A 16,947-nucleotide genomic window follows, 5' to 3' on the forward strand; every position below is an offset into this window, starting at 1 on the left:
TTAGAATACTGATCCAAATAATTAGCAATTCCTTCTTAAGTATTTAGTAATACTTCAGTCATTACTAGTGGGTTACCAAGGCCTTTACTTTAGTATTAATTATACATTATGCATTATTCACATTAATTATGAACCTAGTAGTTCTTAGTAATTCTCTGGGAGGAATGAAAAAACAGTAGTTACTGATTAGTTAATAGTGAACTACCACCTTCAACTGAGCACTATTACTTACTAATTCATTCATCAGAGTTTATTGTTAGTTAATAGTAGTTACTAGAGTCTTAATAATGCACTACTCATTTGTTCCTGTGTAGTTATTCATTAATGAAGGATCAGTATTCTAAACTGTTACCCAAGACGTTTCTCAGGCAGTGGATGTTTCAGATGAATGTGAGGAGTGCTGGTCTGGCCTTGGTCTGGACACACACTGGCGCCTTAGGAGGTCTTGACTGTATCACTAGCTGTTCCAGTCAGAGTCTTGGGCTTTCATTTAAACTATATCAAGTTTAATGCCAAATGTTTTATCAGTGTTATACATCAGGTGAAATGTTAAGGAATTAAATGTGTAAGATCCAGTCTTCTCTAGACCTGACATATCAGATTTTGGTCTGGTAGCCTATTCAACACCATGTCAACAGCTTGCCATGTTATCTCTATTACAAAAGACATGCAGACAGACAAATAACAGAAAGCAAAATGAAAAAAATATAATAAAAAGATTTTATTGAATGATCTTAGGTTAATTGTATCTGACCAGATTACTCTTTGTCTGACCAGCATAAATTCTACAGCTGTTATCGTATAATGTAACATTGCCAAAATAAAAAAGAACTGTGAAGTTGAGATGACAATACAGCACACAACATAAATAGGTCTACATAAACATAAGTAAACAAAAAGTAACAGTAAAATATATTGAAAAGTAATTAGTAAATGAATATTGAATATTTTAAGAAATTAGTACATAAGGAAAAATAATGCATATAAAAAAAGAAAGAAACAACATGAAGGAAGATGTTTGTGGCTGCCATCCAGATGTCACGCCAAAGGTGTTTAAATGCTGAAAATGCAGGAAAAACAATTAGTGTGTATTAATTTAACACTGCATTCTGTTGCACAAATGTCACCCTTAAGCATCAGGTGAAAATAAGTCTATTCACTATTGAAAGAAGAAATACAGGACAGGTGTCACTGGAAACACTGTATCCTACAGCCACAGTCTTACATCGGTCTTTCCCTGTAAAAGTGTTCGCAAGCTGATGACGTAATGCCACTGCAGAGAGACGCCTGTGCTCCTCGAGTCATCTAACATCGCTCTATCCCTTTAAACCATATTTTCAATCTGATGATGTAACGCCACTGCAGAGACTCGAGTGATGCGCTCAATATGACTGGTCGACTGTTATGCTCAAATGTCATTTGATTAAAGAGTTCAACAGGACAGTCTCAAAAACCAGAGCCATTCACAGACAAACACATGACGATTTACAAATGCAGATCAGACAATCAATTCGTAGAAACATTCAGAAATGTGCAAGCATACTGTATTTGTTTATTTGTAAATTGTGTTTTGCTTATGTGAATCATATTTTTTAATGCATGTTTGGATATGCATTTGCAAATCGTGCATCGCGAATATGAATTAGCTTAATATTGTACATAATAGTCTACACTGATGCTGGGTTCTATTTTCTGATGTATTCCACAGAACGTCTGATTTGACCGTCCTGTATAAGGAGCTGTTGCGGCACAACAAAAACCGCAACCAGTGCAGACATAGTGCAGTTTAGGGATGCACCAATAGGATATTTTTTTGGGGCCGATAGCGATATCGATTTTAACAATCAATTTTAACAAACCAATATTGTCCGATTTCGATACCAATATTTGTCATTTGCTCTGTTATTTTTGTCATTAACATTGGTCATTAAAATGGATAATGTTTTGATCGTGTTTCAGCAAAGTAAAAAAAAAATAAACAAATACATGCATTAAAGGATTAGTTCACTTTCATATTAAAATTTCCTGATAATTTACTCAACGCCATGTCATCCCAGATGCTCATGTCTTTCTTTCTTCAGTCGAAAAGAAATGAAGGTTTTTGATGAAAACATTCCAGGATTTTTCTCCTTATAGTGGACTTCAATGGCCTCCAAACGGTTGAATGTCCAAATTACAGTTTCAGAGCAGCTTCGAAGGGCTTTAAACAATACCAGACGAGGAATAAGGGTCTTATCAAGAGAAACCATTGGTCATTTTCTAAAAAAAAAATTAAAATGTTATACGTTTTAACCACCTTGAACTAGTTTGAACTAAAGTTTGAACTAAATTGTCATATACAATATGCAAGAATATAAAAATTAGTTCAAACTTTGACCTGTGGAGGGCAGTAATACACTTAGCAGTGTCTACACTGCTGGAATTCTAATAGAGAAGAAGATGGAGAAGATAGCTAGTTAACGATGATCATTTATGGTTAAAACGTATATAATTTAAACATTTTTTTTAGAAAATGAGCATTGGTTTCTCTAGATAAGACCCTTATTCCTCGTCTGGGATTGCGTAAAAACCCTTTGAAGCTGCAATGAAACTAATTTTGACCTTCATCCATTTGGTGCCCAGTGAAGTCCACTATAAGGAGAAAAATCCAGGAATGTGTTCATCAAAAACCTTAATTTCTTTTTGACTGATGAACAAAAGACATGAACATCTTGAATGACATGGGGGTGAGTAAATTATCAGGAAAATTTTAATTTGAAAGTGAACTAATCCTTTAAGTTATACCCCTGTAGCTAGTTTATTGCTGCATCATAAATCCAACAGAACAAATTTAGCTTACAAATGAAATAATAATAGGATTAATCTTAGATTATGCAACAGACATCATACAGCTCAGTGCCTTAATTTACCCATCGGTTTGTTATATCAGTCTTTTCATGCTATAGCCAATATACCGATGGTTGTAAATTGATCAAAAACCGGCCCATAAATATTGACGACTGATGCATCGGTGCATCTCTCGGTGAGGAAAAGCATAGTGACATCACTATACGACTAACGCTGCATTCACACAGGGCGTCGGCGTGAATGCTTGACAGGGCGTGTCTGAAACTTGAGCTGACGTGACTGTCACAGTACAACAGCCAATCACATTACTTTCCAGTGTTGCATGAATGCAACAGGCCTTCATCTGCTCTAGGGTGTTTGCATAAGGCAATCTGATTGGCTGCGTTGGTGCTTGAAAAGTTGAGAAATCTTTAACTTCTGCTGCAAGCAAAGTGAGTGAAGCGATGCAACGGAACCCACAATTCAGTTCGGCAATGCATGACGTCACCCATTCAAAGTAAACGAGAAGCGTTAACGCCGATGCCCCGTGTGAATGCAGTGTTATGTTTACGTTTGTTGCTCAGCTAAACAACATTTTCAACCAATTAAAAAAATAAAAAGGAATAAAAGCATTTACATTTAGAAACTTAAATACAGTACACTGATTTGGCTATGCAATTTCTGTCTCTGTGAAATTTAAACACATTTTACACCCGACAGAAGATGCAACTCAAATGAGCCGTTTGCTTTAGTAGGCTATATTAGATATGTGAAGATTTCAATTCTTCTTTGGACAAGCACGTTCTTCTTTTGACTCTCCTGCAGTTTTACTTCCACTCCAGTTTGCGGATACATGGTCAGTCAACTCATCTGCTGATCTGCGAAGTGGCAACCGAGTTAATATCTGCAGAAGGATTGATTATAAGTGATGCTCCTTCATACGCAAATCCAGAAATTGCTCATGCATCAAAATGCGAGCTCATGTTTAGGGTAGCAGCTCTCTTTGACTTCCATCAGTCCCACTGGATGCTTTTGCTATGAATGCCAACTGTGTGTCATGTCTTTTCAAAGCCTGTCAGTATGCACCAAGAGTAACCAAGAACATAAGAACCAAGAACATAAAATAAATGCTATATTCAAATAATTAAAAATGAAAATAATTACAATTAGTAAAAGTGTAATACATAACAGTTGAAATTAAAGTGATAAAAAGACAAACCTGAGCGTTGATTTCTGTATCTTCTGTCCACCTCCAGAGGTCCAAATGGCAAATGAAAGCTCTCTGCTAATATTTATAGCACATGACACATGATTTCTTTGAGATAACATCATAGCAGTTCCTTGAAATCACATGGCAAAGCAGAAAGTGAAAGTGTTTGTATTTGTACTTAACTGTGGTATTTATGATAGAAATAAGTGCAAACACACACACACACACACATCAACTTTTATGCCATTTATTTGACAGTGTTACAACAGAGACACGGAGACTGAAGTAGAAGCAATCCAGTTAAGTATTTATTTGCAAACAGTAGAGCACAGAATGATAACAGGCAGATATGGCGTGATGAGAGATGAATAGGGTATAATACTGTCCTTTTCAACTTGCAGATGATGGATGAGAGATGCAGTTGAGGGAGACGATGGAGACACTCACACACACAGGTAGGTTTGCACACGGGGAGACCAGGAGACGAAGGAGATCGCTGGAGCAGGAAGGTAAGTAGTTTGGGAGTCCTTAAGGTAAGCATACATATCATGTAGTGCGAACGAGACCGGACAGTGAGTGTGTGTGAGTGTGGTGGCTTTATGGTGCTGGTGATTGCAGGGTAATGACGTGCAGGTGGCGGTGATTAGAAGGCTGGTGATTGAGTGCGTGGGTACTGCAGTGAGGTGGAACCTGACGTGTCTGTGACAGTACCCCCCCTCCCACGGCCCGCTCCTGAGGGCCGCGGACCTCGACGCCGTGGTGGTCGTCCTCTAGGTCGTGGGGCAGGTCTGTCCGGGTGATTGGCGTGGAAGTTCTGTAATAGGATAGGATCAAGGATATCATTCTTGGGTACCCATGAGCGTTCCTCGGGGCCATAACCTTCCCAGTCAACGAGGTACTCGAGCTGACCACCACGGCGCCGGGAATCCAGGATCTCATGAACCACGTAAGCTGTGCCGTCCTCCAGGATGAGTGGAAGGGGGGGCTCGGCGGCTGCCACGTCAGGTTCTGTGGAGGGAACAACAGAAGGGTGGTGAGGTTTTAGCAGAGAAACGTGGAAGGTAGGATGAATTCTACTATACTGTGCAGGGAGTTGGAGACGGTAAGTGACGGGGTTGATCTGCCGAAGGATGGTGAACGGGCCAATGAAGCGGGGACTCAGCTTCTTGCAGGGCAGACGCATCCTGATGTCCCTGGTGGACAGCCAGACCTTCTGCCCCGGTTGATAGACTGGAGCGTCGGAGCGTCGAAGGTCGGCTGTCCTCTTGCGTCTGCGCAGGGCTCTCTGCAGTTGGTGGTGAGCTGAGTCCCATACCCTCTCGCTCTCCCGGAACCAGTAGTCGACTGCAGGGACGTTGGAGGGTTCCCCATCCCAGGGGAACAGCGGGGGTTGGTAGCCGAGTACGCACTGGAAGGGTGTTAGTCCAGTTGTGGCTTGACGGAGGGAATTCTGTGCGTACTCGGCCCAACCCAGGTACTGGTTCCAGGAGTTCTGGATCTTCCTTTCCGTCTGCCCGTTCGACTGAGGATGGTATCCAGATGACAGGCTGACGGTCACACCCAGGAGGGAGAAGAAGGCCTTCCAGACGTGGGAAATGAATTGAGGTCCTCGGTCGGAGACTATATCTTCAGGTATTCCATAATAGCGAAAAACATGGTTGAATAGCATCTCTGCCGTGGCCATAGCGGTAGGTAGACCCTCCAGGGGTATCAAACGGCAGGACTTAGAGAAGCGATCTACCACCACCAGGATGCACGTGTGACCGTCAGACTCAGGGAGGTCGGTGACGAAGTCCACTCCCAGGTGTGACCAGGGTCGCTCAGGAACGGGCAGAGGAAGTAGCTTGCCGGTGGGAAGATGGCGTGGACTTTTGGAGATGGCGCACTCCCTGCAGCCCTGCACGTACCTTCTGACGTCGTTGGCCATGTTGGGCCACCAGAAGCGTTGTTTGAGCAACGAGAGGGTCTCATTGACCCCCGGGTGACCAGTGCCAAGTGATGAGTGGGTATTGTGCAGAAGTGGAGTGCGACGTGCCCGTGTGACGTATTGCAAGCCTTGGGGGCAACCCGGCGGAGTGCGTGTGGAGGCATTGGAGGAGGGAATGGTTTCTTCGGACCACTGGATAGGGTTCACGAAGATAGACTCCGGCAGGATCTTTTCAGGCTCTTCGGGCTTGTCCTCAGGGGAATGGATGCGAGACAGAGCGTCAGCTTTAGTGTTCTTCGAACCAGGGCGGTAAGAGATGGAGAAATTGAATCGAGAGAAAAACATGGCCCAGCGAGCTTGGCGAGGGTTGAGTCTTTTGGCAGCCTTCAGATATTCGAGATTTTTATGGTCAGTGAGAACTTGAAACGGATGAGTAGCCCCCTCCAACCAATGCCTCCACTCCTCGAGGGCAAGCTTGACGGCCAGGAGTTCGCGGTCACCGATGTTATAGTTGACCTCCGCCGGGTTGAGCTTGCGGGAGAAGAAGGCGCATGGATGGAGTCTACTTGGCGTCCCCTGCTGCTGGGAAAGGACCGCTCCCACTCCGGTGGTGGAGGCGTCCACTTCCACGATGAATGGTAGGTCCGGGTTAGGGTGGACGAGGAGGGGAGCGGTAGTGAAGGCTCTTTTCAGGGTCTCGAAGGCGTTGGTGGCAAGTTGGGACCAGGACAGAGACTTGGGCTGGTTACGGAGTAAGTTAGTGAGGGGACTGACGATGGTACTGTAATTCTTGATAAATCTGCGGTAGAAGTTGGAGAATCCTAGGAATCGTTGGAGCTCTTTGATAGTTGATGGAGTGGGCCAGGACTGGATAGCGGTGACCTTCCCCTCGTCCATCCGGATGCCACTGTGGTCAATGATGTATCCTAGAAACTGTACGGATGGTTGGTGGAAAGAGCACTTCTCAGCTTTTAGGAAGAGGTGGAACTGTCGTAAGCGTTGAAGGACCTCCGCAACGTGGTGGCGATGTTCGGCCAAGCTCCGGGAGTAGATGAGGATGTCATCAATATATACCAGAACGAACTTGTGGAGATACTCCCGGAGCACCTCGTGAATGAAATCCTGGAATACGGAGGGGGCGTTGACTAGGCCATACGGCATGACGAGATATTCATAGTGTCCGGTGGGCGTGACAAAGGCGGTCTTCCACTCGTCCCCCTCATGTATCCGGATGAGGTTGTACGCGCTGCGGAGGTCCAACTTGGTGAACACAGTGGCACCGCGGAGATGTTCCAGGGCCGCTGGGACGAGGGGAAGTGGGTAGCGGAATTTGACAGTGATTTTGTTGAGGGCACGGTAGTCGATGCAGGGCCTCAAGCCTCCGTCCTTCTTTGCCACAAAAAAGAAGCTTGAAGCAGCAGGGGAAGTAGACGGGCGGATGTATCCCTGTTCGAGTGCCTCTTTGATGTATTCCTCCATGGCCTTCTCCTCCGGTAGTGATAGGGGGTAAATGCGTCCCCTAGGCACTGGTTCACCCGGTAGCAGATCGATGGCACAGTCCCATGGCCGGTGTGGAGGAAGTTTGGAGGCGCGCTGCGGGCAGAAAACGTCACTGAAGGGGGCGTAGTCAGGGGGAACATCCACGGAGCGTTTCTCGACAGGGCTTTCGATAGAGGTGGCGTTCATGGAGAGAGACTTGGAGAGTGGAGACGTTGGAACAGGAAGCGCTGGGAAACAGTCGGGAAAGCAGTGATCGCCCCACTTCAGGATTTCGCCCGTGCGCCAAGAGATGGTGGGATTGTGTTGTTCCAGCCACGGGCGCCCTAGAACCACGTCAGCAGTGGATTCCTCCAGAACCAGCAGATGTACCTTCTCCGAGTGCAGGATGCCGACACAGAGTTGAAGAGGTCCCACATAATGACGGATGTTCTTACGGCTCAGGGGTTTGCCCGTGATGGAGTGGATTTGATAGCTAGTCGGAGACGGGGAGACTTTGAGGTTGAGTTGTCGGCATAGGGCACCAGAGATGAAATTTCCTGCTGACCCTGAGTCGAGGAGCGCCACCACTGGAACAGAGGTGTTTGCAGCAGTAAGGATTACAACAGTAGTGAGTGGTTTCATTTTTTGGATAGAGGGAAAAATTGCACTCACCACGGGCCGAGGAGGACGGGTTGGGCATGTGGAGATGACATGCCCCGGTAATCCACAATATAAACATAAGTTCAGGGTCAGCCTTCTTTGTCTCTCATTAGTGGTGAGACGAGAATGATCAATCTGCATGGGTGGCTGGTTCTGGAGAGCTGACGGGTTCGGACCGACGGAGGAGGTTGGTGATGGTTGACTGGCCCTGGTGCTCTAGGAGACACGACTGCATACGGGACCCCACGCGAATGGCGAGTTGGATGAAGCGTTCCAGTCCAATGGAGTCCTCGTATGCAGTGAGATGCAACCGCATATTGGGTTCCAACCCCTGACGGAATGATGTGATGAGAGCTTGTTCATTCCATCCGCTGGTGGCGGCTAGCGTTCGGAACTGCAAGGCATATTAGTTAACAGAGAGATTACGTTGTTTTAGATTATAGAGTTTCTCACCAGTCGATGAATCCGTCAGAGGTCTCCCGAAGACCTCTCGGAAGTGAGAGACGAACGCCGAGTAAGATCTGACCACAGGGCCCTTTTGAGTCCACAGAGAGTCTGCCCATTGCAGGGCCTTACCTTGCAATTGCGAGATGATGAACGCTATTTTAGCCGTGTCGGTGGTGTAGAATTGCGGCTGCATCTCCAGGACCAGTTCGCATTGGAGAAGGAATCCGCTGCATTCCTCCGCCGATCCTGAGTAGGGCGCCGGTTTGGCCATGGGACTGGCGGTGAATGCAGGTGAGGAAGCGGTGCTGGCTGGTGCTGGAGTGGAAGCGTTGCTAGAGGAAGATGACGATAGCTGTGGTGTGAGTGCTCGGCGCAGCGTGTCCACGAGCTCTTGAAACGGGTCGTTGGTGCTCATACTGTGAAGTTGTTAGGGTCCGGTCTTCTGTTACAACAGAGACACGGAGACTGAAGTAGAAGCAATCCAGTTAAGTATTTATTTGCAAACAGTAGAGCACAGAATGATAACAGGCAGATATGGCGTGATGAGAGATGAATAGGGTATAATACTGTCCTTTTCAACTTGCAGATGATGGATGAGAGATGCAGTTGAGGGAGACGATGGAGACACTCACACACACAGGTAGGTTTGCACACGGGGAGACCAGGAGACGAAGGAGATCGCTGGAGCAGGAAGGTAAGTAGTTTGGGAGTCCTTAAGGTAAGCATACATATCATGTAGTGCGAACGAGACCGGACAGTGAGTGTGTGTGAGTGTGGTGGCTTTATGGTGCTGGTGATTGCAGGGTAATGACGTGCAGGTGGCGGTGATTAGAAGGCTGGTGATTGAGTGCGTGGGTACTGCAGTGAGGTGGAACCTGACGTGTCTGTGACAGACAGATTCTCAACCATTTCAGTCATATCTCATTTCAGTCATATCATATCTTGTCTCACATTGAGACAACTATTATACAAATGGAGAGAAAATACAGAGCTGTTGCTACTGTCCAGCAAACATTATATTACTCCAAAAGCACAAATAGACCTTGTTTAAATATATATATATATATATATATATATATATATATATATATATATATATATATATATATATATATATTATATATTTTTTTTAAAAGGGATAAGTTGCATGGATCATGGGATGCTGGCAAAGGCCACAAACTGTCTTTGCACAGGGCCCAAGATCCGGCACAACGCCCCTGAGATGTGCATGCAACAATGAAGATGTGCATTTGTGGATCAGGTGACACATGCATTCATTGACGTCTTTTCTGAGTCAATCTAATTTGATTAATTTAGATTTTGATCATGGATTTCAAGCATTTCACATCCCACACACTAACACCAAATTATCAACTACCCATCTTTTTGATAAATTCACAAATGTGCGTTGCAACATTTAAACTAATACTTTACAACTTCTGTGTGCAAAATCTAGAACTACATGAATGTGAAGCCTTTTGTACAAATAGAGACATAGTTGTGAATACAAAACTTTGATTTTGTATTAATGTAGGTCAGAATTTGTGCATTTGTGGATCTGGTGACACGCGTGCATTCGTTTAACTAGTTTCCGAGTCTATCCTGTTTGATTAATTTGGATCTTGAGACATTTCCCTGGCACATTAGCCTTGCACAATCCACACACAGCTGTGTAAGAAAACCTGCTACCACAAGATGACAGTATAGCCTGCTAAAACACACAACAGCACCATAATCAAACGTTCTTCCCATAGACTGTAAAAAAAAAAAAAAAATATGGACGTAGTATCTGTGACGTCACGCATAGGTTTCTGAAGAGCATTCAGAAGCCCAAAAGTGTCTGTCGCCATCTTGGCAGTGCGTCACCCCGCAATCTGTCGACTTTATTTTCCGTGAATTGGCCAAAAGCGCTTGCATAATGATCCAAAACGATTTGAATTAGTTCGAACTGAGAAATTGTTTCTCAGTCTGTAACAAGAAGTACAGAACAAATATCGCTGTTTTCATGCGTTTCACTAGTTTACTTTGAACTATGCAGCACGACCCAGTGGATAACGGAACGCAAGCTTAAAGGAGCTGTGTTTATTCCTGGTCACCATTATTAAATAGCGCCGACATCAAGTGAGATTAGCGTTTCAATTCGACACACACCTCTCGCTTACAAACTACAAATCACTCAATGATTAAACTAGTTTTAAATTGGATGAAACAGTCAACATTCCCAACAAGACTGATGAGGAAAACAGGAGAAACATTGTGCCATGAATGAAGATAGAAGACTTTTAAATCCCCAAATCACCACCCTTACAAATATTTACCTTGAATGAACTGTAGTAAATTACCATGGTTTGTGGAAATGTGCAATATTATTTATATTGAAAACTATGTTATAGCCATTTATATTGCAATATTTATTAGATGGGTAGGGGAATATATAATTCATGTTTTTAAGCATTTACCTGTGTTTAGGCATTTCTTCAAGGCCTATATATATCATAATATAATATCATTTAACAGTGGTAGTGAGTAGCCATGTATGGTTTTTACCTTTGGTTACCTAGTCTCACTGTGAGAATATATTCATTTATTCATCCACCTCAACTTTTTGATTTGATAATCCAGCCCTCGAAGATCCCTGTCCTACAGCAATTAGCTTAGGGGTAAAACATGATAAAAACATGAAAAAAAAGTCAAAATGTATTAGCATCATACAAAAATATGTTAAATGTGTTAGCATCTTGTTAAAAACATGACAACAACATGTTTATCATGTTAGCATCCTTGGTAAAAACATGCTAGCAAAACGTGCTAATCATTTTAGCATCTTGCTAAAAACATGCTAGTGGTGTAGGGGGCAGTGTAGTTGCACACGACAAACGCCACTCACATTTTCAGGAAATATACATTTTTTCTACTTCAAAAGGCTATGGTTTTGTTGAATAATTGAACTGCATTATAGCATCATGTTTCCAAGTCAGGTGTGTGCTGCTTTGCTAAGTCAGCAGTTTAATCAAAAACTTTACTGATATTCCACAATGCATTTTTTAAATGCACCCATTGAGCAAGCCAAAAGCAACCATGGCAGTTATTGTAAAAAAATGGCAAAATTCAGTCCGGAACATACTGTTTTTTATTAAACCAGTAATACCATAGAAAACAATGCATTCTGAGTAATATTTGTTGTCTTCGAGAAAGTAGCCTACAGGAATACTGTGTATTAACAGAGTTCAAAGTCGACACTAAGAAGTTGTGTCCAAAATCACACCCTACCCTCATTCACTGTTTACTAATATAGTCCACTTTCAAGAGTGAATGAAAACAAATGAATGAATCAGACACTGATGAACACCTGCTGTTAACAAGCAGAATCAATGAAGGACAAATAACAAACAGGAAAAAAAAGAGTAGAGACAAACAGAAACACAAGAACTACACCTGACAAAAGTTCTTATTGAGAATTATCAGAGGTTTAGATGATGATGTTTTATTGAAAATAATACAATTTTACCTCACCATTATGGCGATCAGTGCTTGCTTTAGTTGGGCCCTTGATAATTGACTCTTATTCATTAGTTTTTTTTTTCCCCTGGCTGTTGTAATTATGTGTTTATAAAACATATTTGTTATGGCAAGAGAAATGTTATCAGGTGATGACAATCATCATTTACTGGTCTGATTCACTCATCTCTTTCAGACTCTAATCTTTAATCTTAAAATTGATGTGTAATTATTCAGACACACACACACATCAAGAATCATGTGAATCTCAACAATGTTGACAGTTAACATTACAGATAAAGTCTGAACACCACAAAACATGGAACTAAATACACAACAAAACAACAGCAAAAATAAAAGCAACTAGTCAGATAGTTCAGCTGCATAATTTGCCACAGTGCATGCTGGGAGTCATGGATGAGTTTTTAAGTATGGTGGCTCCCAGAATGCACTGCATCATGATGCTTTTCATTTTCATCATCACCACTGGCCCTGTCTCAGATGAAACCCCAAGCCCTTACGATCTTCCTCTGGGTCCACACGTTCATTAAATAATGTTGCTTTGACTGTCTGCTGTGAAGCTTGTGGGCCTCATTTATAAAACGTGTGTATGAACAGATTTGATCTTGGAGTGTGCATATGTTAAAATCCACTATAATGTTTATTTTTATAACTGATATCTAAATTGCTAACAAATAACTTAAAAAAGTGCAGTGAACAATGTAAGTCACTCTGCAGCTTTTAGCATGCTCCCGCCACAAGCGTTCTTCGGCTGTTTGATGCTCTTCATAAGTTTCCTCTTATGCAACAGATTTGCTGATTAGAATTTTTTTTTATATTTTAGTCTCTTTGAATCATTTTTAAATTCATTAAAATTACACTTAATCCATTATAACTACAACATGGTAATTGATTAAAGATAATTACATTTAACAACCAATGACCCTGAATAATTAACAACAGTAACCATATAACTGAAAGCATGTACAGCACAACTGTCCTCTTTATCAAAGAGCCCAGAGAATTACTGTTCAAACAATCTTTAGGAAGCAAGATAGAGGGAGAAGGTGAAAGGAATGATGGAGAATGTGAGAGAAAGGGAAAATAAGAGGAGGTTGGGTACGCTTCCAAAGTTGGAGTTGGATGATGCATTGAATTCAACAAATCCAGGTGTGTTGTTTCCCATGTAAGATTTGATCCAGTCCTGGTACCGAGAAACTCTGGCAAACACACTGGGATATTTGGGGTCGTCACATTTTTTTGAAGTAAAACTCGAAATGCCGGACTGAATCCACAGGGAACCGTTCCTACTGAGCACTGGACCTCCAGAGTCTCCCTGTATTGACAAACATTCAGCATTTATATCTCTGACAATATGGAGTGAACAGTTGTTACAGACATAACGGTAAAAGTATGCCGGCAGTGTGTCCACCAAAAGTGTTTTTTTTCCTGAGGCCAGCATACCTTTTTCAATCGTTTACAGTGAGAGCACTAACCATTTTTCTTTCCTTTGTTTCCTTCCCTCGCATCCTAAGTGGGGTGGAGCTGAGACATGAGGAGAGGAAGCGAGGAAAGGAAACGAGGATGCAAAAACTAGAAATAAAAACCACCCCAAAACTTGACAAAAGTTTAACTTTGGGTAATACCAAGTGTGAGACACACGTCCTGGAAAATTAAGCTAAGATGTTTTGATCGCCCCCTGGTGGCTGGCAGCAGTAAAGGTCCCCATCCTCTCCAGATCAAAATATGCAAAATGATAGTGGACATTTCTGGGACATTTTGGTTTTATTTTCTCTACATTGTTTTCTATAGTGGAAGGAAGTGTAGGCATCTTTTTACCTTTGTGTCTTATTTTAATTTATTTTATAGTCTGCTCTGCAACTCTGTGCTTTCCTCTGCAGATCAGGTGAAGCAAAAACCAGTCATAGTGTACGAGTTTATGATCAGTGGAGTAAACACTGGGCTTAATTAAGCAACTACAGTAGGTTGGCAGTGTAAAGTTTGCAGGTGAGTATATTGTGTAAATTGCTTTGGATTAAAAAGGGTCAAAATTAATGACTGGTAACTTACTGGACATATACTTTTCTCTTGCTGATTTAAAAATCCAGCACAAATCATATTGCTTGTGATTCTGTTGATCAATAAATAAGCTTTATCACAGTCACTGTTGCTCACAATGGGCATCATCACCTGCTGCAGTGTATTAGGAAGCTGGCCTGTGAAACAGATCAGAGCACACATTTTATGGCTTTTAAAAAAAATTCCAGGTAAACCGTTGAGGTTTTCAGTATTGTTTGTATTCTGTTAATTGCCAAGCGAATGTTCACTCACCGTCAGGTTGCAGCCTGCCCCATCCAGTGACCCAGCTCTCTGTACCTCCATCAAATACACTACCAGCCGCCGCCAGACAGACCGGCTTAATGTAATCAGTGAAATTCACAGAAGAGGAGAGCTGGACCAGTGCTATGTCGTTGTCAAAAGGAGAACTGTCATAGTTAGGATGATTAATGATTCGACTCGCTGTCCTGGATGTCTCATTAGGGTTTGAGCCGAATTGTCTCAGACGCCCGAAGTACATCACAACCTTAGACACATCAATTCTGTAAATAGAGAAAGTCTGCTTAATCTCTCTATTATCAATCTATAAATGTATCTTGAGCATTATTTTGCTTCATACTTCTGGAAGCAGTGAGCTGCAGATAAAACCCAGTCTTTGGTGATCAGAGTCCCGCCACAGTTATGGCTTATGCCGGTAACATAAATGCTGACTTGCCACGGCCAAGACCCTGCCGTCGCATCCTCTCCTCCAACAATTTTGTTGTTGAGAGGGGCTCGACCACATACTGAAGATGAGAACGAAGATATGAGGTTTCCTTGTCAAAATACCTCACCGACATAGAAGAAACATTCTGTGTGAAACAAGATAACTTACCATTTAACTGGCTGAGTGAACCTGTGTGTTTAGACAAAGACAAAGTAAGTAGAGGACAGAGATAACTGGTTTGTGTAGACCATGATTACTGGCTCGCCAATTACATCAGCGCTGACACATATTGACATGAAAACAACATACAATCTTTCTCCTGAATAATGCTGTTTATGGATTTTAGCCAAAATACCTGTTAAATGATTTTATAGTCATGTGAAATGAAGTAACTAACCTAAGAAAAACAATTTGGAGGTCCCAAACCCCAAAGTGTAGCTATATTTAAACAACTTAATCTATATTTCAAACAATGTGTGAGAAGTATTTTACATTGCTTCATAAAAGCTTGGACAATATTCAGTCTTTATTATTATTATCACTATTTTCCACATTTTTTTAAATAAAGTCACCGAATCTATAAATAACATAAATATAAGTGTGGGATTTCTGTGGTGACCAAAAAACTATTTTTTAGCTTCTTCAAAGTCACAATCTGTTCAGACTCTGAACTTTCACTCAACCAAACTTGAACTGCATCCTGGGATAAACATGAATTAAATGTATCCATTAAAATACAGAAATTATGCATTTGTAATCTACAGAACCAATTTGAAGCATTCATCCATAAGTCTTCAGATCCAAAGGTTTTTATAATCATGAGAAATTAAAATGCTTGTCAGTTTTTATACAACCGAAACAACCATTACTAAATTTACATCTAATTATGTCATATTAGAGATGTTTTGTAAGATCTTACCTGTTATGAGAAGGATGAAACCGGCAACTTTTAAAGCGGTGTTAAACTTCATAATTCTGTTCTGGTCTGTGATCAGACCGCTGTTTCCTCGACTGTCAGGTTTCTGCAGAGATGTAAAGCAAGAACCACTGCATTTATCAAGGGTTTTCTGCCCCACCCCACTGCTACGCTCATCTCTGTCTCAGATGTTTTCCGAAAAAAAAAAGCTTCTTCTCAGATTTTCATAGGTGCGTTTTGTGGATGTGGGTGGAACGTGTCCCCACCACTTTTGCCAAAAATGATTTAGTCCCCACCACTTTTTCAAGGCCATTGAAAAAAATAGCTTGCAGAAAGCATCTCCAATCCATCATTCTTCTTACATGAAAAACACTCTTTTACTGGATGATTGAAGTGATGAAGCTCCTACCAAATCATACGATTACAGACATACACAATATAGCGGGAGTATACAGAGATGGATTGTGGATTAAATATATCAAAATGTCTATCAATGTTACATTTGGTAGGGTTTGTCTGTGTAACTTGAGACCTGTGAATGCTTGAAGTAGTTAAACTGTTTAAAATTCACCTGTGTTCACTTGGGATATTGTGATGAACCAACATTGAGTAATATGATATCCATCTTTAAACATAATGAGTTCAACATTTTATCCAGTATATTCAGATATGCACATAAAAATGTACTGCACTGAGCCAATAGTTTATTCAAATGAGCATATTTCCATAACCATTGAACTTCTAAAAAAAAAAGAAAGTATTTATTCTAAAGACCCAAGACCAGATGCTATTGCCCTGATACCATATTGCCCTGTTTATGAAGATATTTGATTACTTTAACAGAGAAACGGCCTGCATGTACTTTCATAATTCTAGGCACCTATATGCTGTACGGCCAAAATATGAGAAAAACACATATGAACTGTCAACACTAATCATGCTTGTAAAAGCAGAACCATCAATCATTTTTAAAGATTCTTTTGTCATCAGGATTTCAGGCCTGGAGGTATGCAGAGCCATAAGTCATACTGCAAATGAAACATTATGACCCTCTAAAAAAAAAAATTAGAAGTATGAAACTGGAATTTTTACAAGAAGTGGATGATCGCTGGTTTCTCACATGACAGGTAAAACCAGACGACCTTCTACAGAAGCAGCAGTTTCCAGTAAGTCACATCGGGGGGAATTATACCTTCTTGTCATACCAAAATGAAAAATAA

General features: G+C 41.8%; 1 protein-coding gene across 1 annotated transcript; it reads right to left on the reverse strand.

Moving 5' to 3' along the window:
- Positions 1–13,089: 13,089 nt before the first annotated feature.
- Positions 13,090–15,782, reverse strand: LOC137003069 (chymotrypsin-like elastase family member 2A). Its single transcript, XM_067363101.1, has 6 exons — positions 15,731–15,782; positions 14,980–15,000; positions 14,725–14,890; positions 14,379–14,647; positions 14,118–14,263; positions 13,090–13,383 (listed from the first exon to the last, which is right to left on the reverse strand). The coding sequence occupies exons 1-6, from the start codon at positions 15,780–15,782 to the stop codon at positions 13,090–13,092; spliced, it is 948 nt and encodes a 315-aa protein (XP_067219202.1).
- Between the last annotated feature and the right edge of the window lie 1,165 nt (positions 15,783–16,947).

This window comes from Chanodichthys erythropterus, chromosome 3 (genome assembly GCF_024489055.1).
Source record: "Chanodichthys erythropterus isolate Z2021 chromosome 3, ASM2448905v1, whole genome shotgun sequence".
Classification (NCBI taxonomy): domain Eukaryota; kingdom Metazoa; phylum Chordata; class Actinopteri; order Cypriniformes; family Xenocyprididae; genus Chanodichthys; species Chanodichthys erythropterus.